The sequence below is a fragment of the Heterodontus francisci genome, chromosome 18, assembly GCF_036365525.1.
Source record: "Heterodontus francisci isolate sHetFra1 chromosome 18, sHetFra1.hap1, whole genome shotgun sequence".
Taxonomy (NCBI): Eukaryota; Metazoa; Chordata; class Chondrichthyes; order Heterodontiformes; family Heterodontidae; genus Heterodontus; species Heterodontus francisci.
This window is the reverse complement of record NC_090388.1, coordinates 50,526,414-50,536,728: the sequence shown is the minus strand read 5'-3', so window position 1 is coordinate 50,536,728 and position 10,315 is coordinate 50,526,414. Positions and strand designations below refer to the sequence as shown.

General features: G+C 40.2%; 1 protein-coding gene across 6 annotated transcripts in view; it reads right to left on the bottom strand.

Moving 5' to 3' along the window:
* Positions 1-1,038: 1,038 nt before the first annotated feature.
* Positions 1,039-10,315, bottom strand: part of LOC137379623 (peptidyl-prolyl cis-trans isomerase FKBP4-like) — a 55,238-nt gene continuing 45,961 nt past the window's right edge. For 5 of the 6 annotated variants that reach the window (XM_068050712.1, XM_068050706.1, XM_068050710.1 and 2 more), the window contains 3 exons: positions 9,032-9,217; positions 6,737-6,973; positions 1,039-3,910 (listed from right to left, as the gene is read on the bottom strand). In XM_068050712.1, the coding sequence (XP_067906813.1) occupies positions 3,755-3,910; positions 6,737-6,973; positions 9,032-9,217 (579 nt within the window). In that variant the 3' untranslated portion in view covers positions 1,039-3,754. The remainder of the gene's footprint in view (positions 3,911-6,736; positions 6,974-9,031; positions 9,218-10,315) is intronic. The other variant, XM_068050707.1, reaches the window with a different exon arrangement.

Here is a 10,315-nt window from a genome sequence, read left to right as displayed (position 1 = left end):
GGAGAGGGGCTTACCAGGAATTCCATTCCATCTGCCTGAACTATTGCAGTCAGAGGCTATAATGCCAGTATAAACTGGTAAAGCCTCTGAACTGAGTCTATGGACAACATATTATTCACAAATTGAGTTTTAAGGTTAATGTAAACAAATCATCAGTGTTAGCAACCATTATACTACATGCAGCAGTTACTCTAATTTGAAGGCCTGGGGCTGCATTTTCCTTAGCTATACTCCCCAAATCAGGCAGAATATGAAGTTAAGCAAGGTCACCTATCAACACATCCCTGCCTCTACCAGCATTACCATTGATTTTCCACTTTACACCCCAAGGGAAGGTGGCCAACTGTTTACCTGCCCCTCTGCATGTAAATGATGTGAGGGAGATGGGGCCTAGGAATCCACCCAAACTTTCAAGCATGCAGCTGATCTCGACAGCTGCCAGCAGAGGGGCTGCAGCTGGTGACTCACTATGGTGTTGTCACATTTTCCCGAGCAAAGGTCCTACCCCACCCCTCCAGTGGTGAATGCCTCCAAGGAAAATACAGCCCCAGGTGTCACTGCTGTCTAGTCAAGTACCCAAACCCTGATGTTCCAAGAAGGAAACACTTTGTCAGGGGATTGATTATCTTCTTGTGCATAATCAAAAGCCATATAGCCTTTAATATAAAAAAAGGCAGCAAATAGTCTATTTCACATCTAACTATTCAGTTAATATACAGTGAAAATCATCAGCCTTCCACACCATGTGCAGGGATTGTTGAGAAAGAATGATCATTTCTACACAGAGATGAATCTAGATCAGCAATTAAGTTGACCTGCTGCTGAAGTCTAGGGCAAATAGTGTTTTCCTGTGCATGCAAGAGTTCCTTTGGTATGTGGGAACCTTAGAATAATAATCATGTATTGAAAGGAAGATGACCCAAGTCTTCAAAATTAAAATTTCAATAATCCCATTCCTACAAACATACATATATACCTATACACACTCATACAGACAAAATACACACATATACCTGCACACACATATGCTGCATGGAGTATTTTAAGTTCCTGAATTTTTATTATTGGTTTTACTCCTATGCTGCCCTCAAACAAAACAAAAATTATTTACATACAATCACCTTTTGGTTCGAAGTCAAGCTGAAAAACAAAGTAGTACTGGACGCAAATCTTGCACAATGTTTTTTCCACCAGAAGGTCAAGCACTTAAGACATATATTACTGTATTGCATAGAACTGGAATTGCAGCCCCGAAAAAATGGCCCATTAAAGAGTATCCCGAAACAAAGTAGATAAGCCTTTTATGTGGCTTAGCAGCAAGACAAAGCCTGCAGTTATCAATGCTAAAATCTTTGGGAATATAAAACACAAATTCTAGAATCTACATTCATTTTATTCACAAAATGAACTGCTTTGTGCAATTTTAAAAAATATAAGTAGGGTTCGTCAGGTTTTATTCTGAACTGAAATTGCTAAGGAATTTAAATCAATGAAATTTCAATGCTACAAAAAGTCTCAAAGACTTTTTTGCTTACTGAGGTTAATTTTAACTAGTGCAAAGCAGGCAATATCCCCATTCACTTTGTTATTATTAATTTTTGCTCTTTAAATTTTGATGGAATGAAGCCAAGATAAAAAGTTTTATTAAATAATTGTACAACCTAATTAATACCATCTTTGATTTTGGATGGGCAGTTATTGTAAAACAATCTAGGTGGTTTCGATGGCACTAGCTTTGGATTAGACTGAAAGTCTTAAAACCACCTAGACACTGTTATAAAGGAAAAGGTGAGGTCTAAGGAAGTCACAAAATACATCAGAAGGCAACACAACACTGAATTTCTATGGGATGTAAATAATCGTGTGTATTTTTTGGTGTATGAGAGAGAGACTGGAGGAAATACTATTTGTGTCAAATCTTGGGAGGGAAATCAAATGAGTTGTGAAAATCTGGTTCGTAGGCAGGAGTCTATTGAAGGGGGCGGAGAAATTCATTCACAAAGCACCACTTAAGCAGCATGACTCAGACTCGGGCAGTCACGCCACAGGTCACTACCTACATGACCCGCACAGGTTTCTTCAATGAAGTAACGTTACACGAACAAATTTCCCCCCCAAAGTTTGTTCAGGCAAGTATTAATTAGGATCAATGGGGGCATGAGAAAAAATCAAAACAAAAAACTTCAGGTATAAACAGTGATGTAAATCTGGTGACCATCATCGGGGTACAGTTTGTTAGAACATAAAATAGTTTAACATGGTAAGGTTACCTCAAAGTGCCAAAGCAAACAGAAATGGAGGGAGAGGGAAAAAAAAGCACATCAGGATCTGCCTTAAGACAATCAGAAATCTTAGTCTGAGCTAAACTCAGGATGGATAAACCAAGATGGTCTGAAGACCACTACAACCAGGGCAGATTATGCCATTTAAACAATCACAAGAGGAACACAGCAGTGATGTGAAGGCCTGTATCTAACCAGTTAGATTTCCTTGAATTAACTACTATTAAAGGGACTTCCTCGTCAGGCATTCTGAAATATGTGTGGTAAATCTGTTCCCTCATCAAATTATGCAAAAATCTGTGCTGAGCAAAGACTTGCTGGACTTAAAATAGTTATAAAGTATATTGAGGCACTGGAGATGGTGCAAAAAAGATTTACAAGAATGATACCAGAAGTGAAATATTTAAGTAACAGGAAAGACATAGTGGGGCTTTCTTCACTAGAAACAGAGGCTGAGGGATCATCCAAAAGAACTTTTCAAAATTATGAAGCATTCCAAATCCAAAACTACAGGTCATAAATATGAGATAGTAACTAATAAATCCAATAAGTAATTTAGGAGAAACTTCTTTACCCAGAGAGTGGGTAGAACGTGGAACTTGCTACCAAATAGAATAGTTGCATTTGGAGGGAGCTGGTTAAGTATATGAGGGAGAAGTGAATAGAAGGATGTGGTGATAGGATTTGATGAAGTAGAGCAGGAGGAGGCTCATATGAAGCATAAATACTGGCATCAATCAGTTGGGCTAAATGGCCTTTTCTCTGCTGGAAATCTGTGTAATACAAGGCCATCTCCTTCCATATTTGCCATTTGATGAGGGGCAAGGAACATTAACATCTAAAAAGAAAAAGGTGTCATTCTGTGGAATACAGTAAGTCTATAATAAAGCTGCATTACCTGATGATACGTAATATATAAATTACAAACAGCAAAACAAAGTTCTCAGTAGCACAGCACCAACACATCTTTATACCCAAATCGCAGGAACATGTCACACTTATGTGTCAATTCTCAGGTATACCCTATAAGCAGAGTCGACTATTCATTAAAAAAGCAGAGGGTGGGAGGGCATGACACCAATGGAAGGATGCAGGAGGAATACATTGTAGATATGTGGAATTAAAAATAATGAAGAAATAAAAGTTATTTTTCAGGTTAGAATAACTCAGAGCTAGCAATTGCTCATTCCAGTTTCTATTTCCTATATGCTCTTAAGAGTGGGCTCATCTCATGTCATCTACCAATGTCACAGCAGTGATATAGGCAGGCCATGAAAACTGACTGCTGCCAATCCAGTGTGACTTAGAAACTCAATAATTCCAGCATGTGTTGAAATTTTTTTTTAAATAGCTGTGTGACTCAAGTGAGTAGGTAAGTAAAACTCTTTACTGGTGCATACATTATACACACAGGATACTGTACTATATCAAAGCTTAAAAAAAAAGTAATGCAGCTTCAAACTCCACACCACTCATGCTGTAGCATCGAATTCTTGGGACTTGTGATTGGTTTCTGTTTCCATGGGTTCTCCTTTGCCACCTTCAACTAGGTTCTCCTTATTCTCTTCTTCCTCTGTTGTTACCACTGCAGCTTCCTTTTCAGATTTTGTCTTGAGAACATCTTTCTGCTAAAACATAACATACAAATTATTTCAGGAAAAATTTTTTATGTTAAGAATAGGAATACTGCTAGGGAATTTTGATATTATTTGGGATTTTGAAAGGCTTAGCCCTTAGCTATGTCTTTTATTGTGTACCTAGCGACAGTCTACTTCTCAGGAAAAAGATCAGCTTTATGGCTGCATTTTGCTACTCCACATTTTTGCCTTCTTAAATATTCTCCCCCATTCGTGACTCACACTAAGGTACAAATCCACTGGATGCTTCTCAATATCCAAATTATCATTTTCATACGAATCAAATGAGTGTTAAAAATATGGGTTGGGGATGTTACAGATGAGCCCAATTCTGACCCCACTGTGCATCCTTATAACACCTATTTCCTAGCAGAGAAATTGCATTCAGTAGTGGGAACTCGGGCTTAGTTTTCCCCCACTCTGACTAATGCAGGGACATGGAGACCAAGTGATGCAATTAGGTAAGGTCAGTAAGCAGATGGCTTGTTGTGTTAAATGATCTTTTCTGGTTTCAGAGTACCTACAAGATAAACTTTCCCATCTTATTTCCTCTGTATTTTGTTCCCTCGGTCTGCCTTCTCATTTCCAATGAGCAACAAGTCACTTCTGAGCACAAGTATTGTGTACATAATTAATAAAAGCATCATACTGGTATTCCATTAAACGGATATGCCTCAGAAACTAACATAACTATGATCAAAAAGTAGCTAGACTTCAGCAAATTTATGATTTTCAGAGATCAAGTGGCCAAACACAAGGAAAAGCATAACTTAAATGAAAGTCAGCGAATGAGGAAAAGGTCATATTTAGCTAACCTGCTTGAATTTTTCGGAAGACATCATTGAACCAGTAGGTAATTTTCCACATCAATTATTGGCTAAAGTGAGAAGTCACATTTGAGCAGATAATGTATGGTTAATGCTCCCAATTTTCAGATTAAAGTAAAATTTCCTCTCCTCCAGACAGAAAATTTTTAATCTGGTGTTTACTGGTAGCATTGACTAAACTTAAATGAGGCATACAATGCCGGACTGCTGATGCATTCTTGTGAAAATCTTTATTTCTGGTATGAAGAATAAAAGCATATTCAACAGAATTAAATAAAATATTCAACTGAGAAATAGAAGCCAACCTCGGACAGTGTTCCAAGGCTTTCCTGTTTTGCTTACTTTCCAGGTTGTACAGTGACACGGATATTTTCTAACTTTCATGTTTGGAAAAAATATACAAGACTTAAAGCAATGACTTTGGTGCAAATAGAAAACTGCTCAAAAAAAACAAACAACACAATTCCAAATAAAAAGCAACTACAAACTGGAAATCCAAAATTGGGTGCAGGCTGGAAACAGAAGCAGAAGATTGCCATAAATGGGAAATTTCCATGCTGGAAGTAAGTTGTTAAATGGAGTAGCCCCAGTGATCAATCTTGGAATCTAAACTTCATTTAATATATTTTTATTAATTACTTGGGCATGGGAAACCAAAACTTTAAAGTTCACAAAATATACCAAAATAGGAAGCAGAGCAAATAATGAGAAGAAATAGAACCAGAATCAAAAGATTTTCATAACTTTTCATAAGGTGGCAGACCCCACTCGCTCCCCCCGCCCGCTTCCCCCCACTCAGCAACTCGCTCCTGCCACCCTGGCCGCTCTCCCCCCTTGGACACTCGCTCCAGGCCTCGACGCTTTCTCCCCCTCCTCCCCACCGGCTGCTTCACCCCTTCAGTCGCTCGCTCCAGACCTCGTCACTGCTCCCCCCCCACTCCCCTCAGCCGACTGTTCCCCGCTCCTCACTGCCCACACCCCACTTCCCTCCAGCCGCTAGCTCTAGGCCTTCCTCTCGGCCACTCGCTCCTACATCGACCCGTCACCCCTCGCAGCCCGTCTTGCTTCTTCGGGCGGTGGAAAACGATCAAACATGAGAGCGAGTGGCCGAGAGGAAGGAAGTGGCGCGGTCTGCAGCTAGCATCTGGGGGGCAGAGGGGCAAAGCGGGGAGCAAGGGCCGGAGAGCGGGGTAGGGGCAAGCGAGCAGCGGGGAACAAATCGGCCGAGGGGAGGGGAAAGGGAAGCAGTGGCGAGGTCTGGAGCAAGCATGGCTGTGGGGGAAGGGTAAAACAGCAAGGCTGGAGTGGCTGCTTAAGGGAACGCAGTGGGGAGCCAGCTGCGAGACGTTGGGCACAGGAGGGACCGATAGAGAGAAGCACAATGGCAGTAGGGAGTAGGGGACTGTTGGGGTGGGATGGAGGCTGTGATGGCAGCCATTGAGGGGCTTTTCGGGTTGAATTTGTTTTTCTATGATAAATTGAGCAGCGCCATTTTTAATCCTGGCAGCTGCCTGAACATCGCAGTGATGTTTCAGTGGAAGAGGCTACATTTGCATATGTGCTGGTACTGTGCTACATAGTGGTTGCATTGCCAGCAAACGCAGCCTAAGAGAAAAAATTGGGTTGGGCTGAGAGTTTTTTTAAAAAAAAAGACTAAATTGATCTCGGCAAATTGTTCAATATAGTGAAGGATTCAAATACTAGGGGAAGTGGGGTAAAAATTCAGAATTTTGGCATTAGATGGGAACTTCTTTCCATCCAAAGGGTAATAGATTTTTGGGCGATGTTATTAGGTAGCCACTGAAGAATACAGTACAAATTAGTTTAAGAAGCACTTTGGTACATTCCTGGACAGAGAAGGGATTATGAGATCAATCAAGAATAGACGGTTTGTTGGCTTAATTACATTTTCCAGTTTCTAACAATTCCAATGCTTACCGTATAAATTTGCCCCCCATAAAGGATCAATGTCTGTCAACTCATCACTTACCTTGGCATTGGTATTTGCAAATTTTGGAAACATTTTAGCATAGATCTTTTTCTCCAGATCCAACTGCTCTCTTATTTTTTTTTGACAGATTCCAATCTGGACTTTGGCTGCTTTGTTGGGGTAAAGTTGTACAAGCTTCTGGAAGTTTTCTCTTGCCAGTTCATAATCGTTCATTGCAAGTCTTGCCTCACCCATTCTGAAAAGGGCCTTTTCATTGTTTGCATCTAGCTCTAATGCCTGAAATAAAAGCAGAATCATAAGCATTCATTTTAGAAACATCCCCATTCTCTATTATCCTAACAAGCAATCCCAAATCAGATTACAGAACACGGGAACAGGAGTAGGTCATTTAGTCCCTCGAGTTTGTTCCACCATTTAGTGAGAGCATGGCTGATCTGTGACCTAACTCCAAACACCCACTGTTGCCCAATGTCCCTTAATACTTCTGGTTAACAAAATTTTAAATCTGAGCTTTATAGATTTAAGTATTAACCTAGCATCAACAGCCGTATGCAGAAGAGAATTCCAAACTTCTACCATCCTTTGCGTGTAGAAATGTTTCCTAACTTCATTCCTGAAAGATGTGGCTAGAAATTTTAGGCTGTTTCCCCAGAGTCCTGGGGAGGTGGTGGCACAGTGGTAATGGCACTGAACTAGTAATCCAGAGGCCCAGGCTAGTACCCACAGGACACAGGTTCAAATCCCACCATGGCAGCCAGTGGAATTTAAATTCAATTAATTAATAAAAATCTGGAATTGAAAGCTAGTCTCAGTAATGGTACCATGAAACTATCAATTGTCGTAAAAAAAACCAATAATGTCCGTTAGGGAAGGAAATCTGCCATCCTGGCCTACATGTGACTCCAGACCCACAGCAATGTGGTTGACTCTTAACTGCCCTCTGAAATGGCATAGCAAGCCACTCAGTTGTCAAGAGAAATTAGGGATGGGCAACAAATGCAGGCCTTGCCAGCAACACCCACATCCCATGAAAGAATTTTAAAAAAAAGTCCCAAACCAGCTGAAATAGTTTCTCTCTATCTACCTTACCTCTTAATATCTCAAAAACCTCAATCAAATCACCTCTTAACCTTCTAAATTCCAGGGAATACATCCCTAGTTTGTGTAACCTCGCCGTATAAATTTAACCCTTAAGAGTCCAGGTACTGTTCTGGTAAATCTATGCTGCACTCCCTCCAAGGCCAATATATCCTTTCTAAGATGTAGTGCCCAGAACTGCTCATAGTACTCCAAGTGTGGTCTAACCAGAGCTTTGTACAGCTGAAGCAGGACTTCTACTCCCTTGTATTCTAGTGCTCTAGATATAAGGCCCAGCATTCATTTAGCCTTTTTGATTATTTTCTGTACCTAGTTCATAACATTTTAATGATCTATGTACATGGACCCCTAAGACTCCTTGAACTTTCAATGTTTACAGCTTTCATATTAGAAAGTACTCTCAATCTTTCCTTTTCAGATCCAAAGTTGATGACCTCACACTTGCCTACACTGAAATCCATTTGCCAGTTTTTGCCTAATCACTTAATCCATCAATATCTCTTTGTGATTTTATGCTTCATCTGCACGGTTCATAATGCCACCTATCTTTGTGTTACTGCAAACTTGGGTATGTGGCTTTTTAAAAATCCCATCATCTTAGTTGTTAATAAAAATGGTCAATAGTCCAGGCACCAACACAGATCCCTGTGGGACACCACTAGTCATATATGGTACGTGTCACAAGCTGTCTCTACTCTACACCAACAATGACAATTCTATTTTTCCAAAGCAGACTGACATTTATGGGCAATTTTTTTGTGGTCTGAGGACTATACAATGCCACCCTACTTAACAATATGCCCTACAGTCTCCCTAAAAGATTTCTCCCCCAGTTCTCGTGAAGGCAATAACTGAGATAGGATTCCAGTGGTCACCCTCCAGTACTGTGCCAAGGTGCGAACATAGATGAACTTAGAGTAACTACAAGAAATATCCAAGCCGGATGCTCAACTCACCTGAAAAATCAGAAAAAATTTCCAACAGGTGTCACTGACTAGCAATTAGGAGCAGAAACACCTTTACCCTCTCGGCCTGAGGCATGAAGACCAAATGTGGCGCTCCTATAGTGTTTAGGTAACATAGCACATATCATGGATTGTATCCAAGGTCTTTTTAATTTGGAAACTTGGCACCGCACTCCAAGTGATGCATTAACTGAGCTATCAAGGGAACTCATGGGCCATTCATCTTCCAGTTGATGGTTCACGTATTAGGAGATATAGAGAAGTTCCTCACCTTTTCACAATTCTCTACAGCTTGCAAATTCTCATCCATTTTGATGTAGCACATGGCAAGATTGAGATGGGCTGCTAGCCTCAGCGCATTGGATTGTTTTAGGTGTTCTTCAGCTAGTCCACTCTCATGTTCCAGCCAAGACACAATTTTCTTGTAATGGATGGTGGCCTGCTTGTACTTGCCCACCTGGCAAAAAGAATAATGTTATTACCAGAAGGAAGAATAACTATGTGACTAAGAACTGTAGGATGCATAGCAGCTCCCTTTTCTGCTCCAGTCATCACTGCTTTGCCAATTCTTAGATAACCTCTTACATTCTACGATCACTCACAGGAACTAGAAAGAATTTCATCTGGACTGTAACAGAAAATCACGTACTAAGTATCACATGTTATATTGCACATGTAAATCAAAAATGTTAATGTTTGTGATGAATGTTAATACTATATTTAATTAAAATGAGTTCAGACTATTTTCTTTTCTACTCTGATGTCCATATTCATAAACTCTGGAATCCCAGTTTAAGTTTTATTTGGTTATCAATCTACCCAGTCTTCTAACCAAAATTGCTTTTGGTCATCTTCAGTTAACCGCACATCCCATTTTTGTGTCATCTGCAAATTTTGACATTGTGCCACTTATATCTGACTCCAGAGCATATACCTTTCCTGTCCAGAAAATCTTATTTCCTGTTGTCACTATTTTTATAATATTTAACATAAATGTTTGCAGTGCTTGTAAATGAAAAGGTCCTATATAATCATGTAAACATTATCCTGCTCATAACAATGTACTTACAGGCCTCTCATCATTGGTGATGCTTTGAAGCTTTTTTCTACCGTCTCTCAGCTACTCACCCTCTGCTAGAAATGCCGTAACAGCTTATGCTTCACTAAGCTAGTTTCAAAAATTGTTACCTCATAGTATGAAGATTATTTAGTTGCTGTTGCTTTGACTTAAAAATATAGGAATGGAAATTCCTGGGTCTCTGATGCAGCGGCATAAGTGCAGCAGAGCAGGACTATTTTCCTTGTCCCAGAAACAAAGTCACGTGGCAGCACACATGTCAACTATCTTGCACCCTGTACTATAATGTATCGAACATTGAACTCCCACATCCTATGTCCTTCAAACTACCTTTACTTAGAGTCATTTACTTGCATCCATTCCACAAATCCTGACTTCTTGGGACTGCAGGATTTGGAGACCATAGCAGCCAATCAACAGTAGGCACTCCTCCTCCAGAAGATAGTACACAATGCCCAAGCCGTTGGATGCGGATGC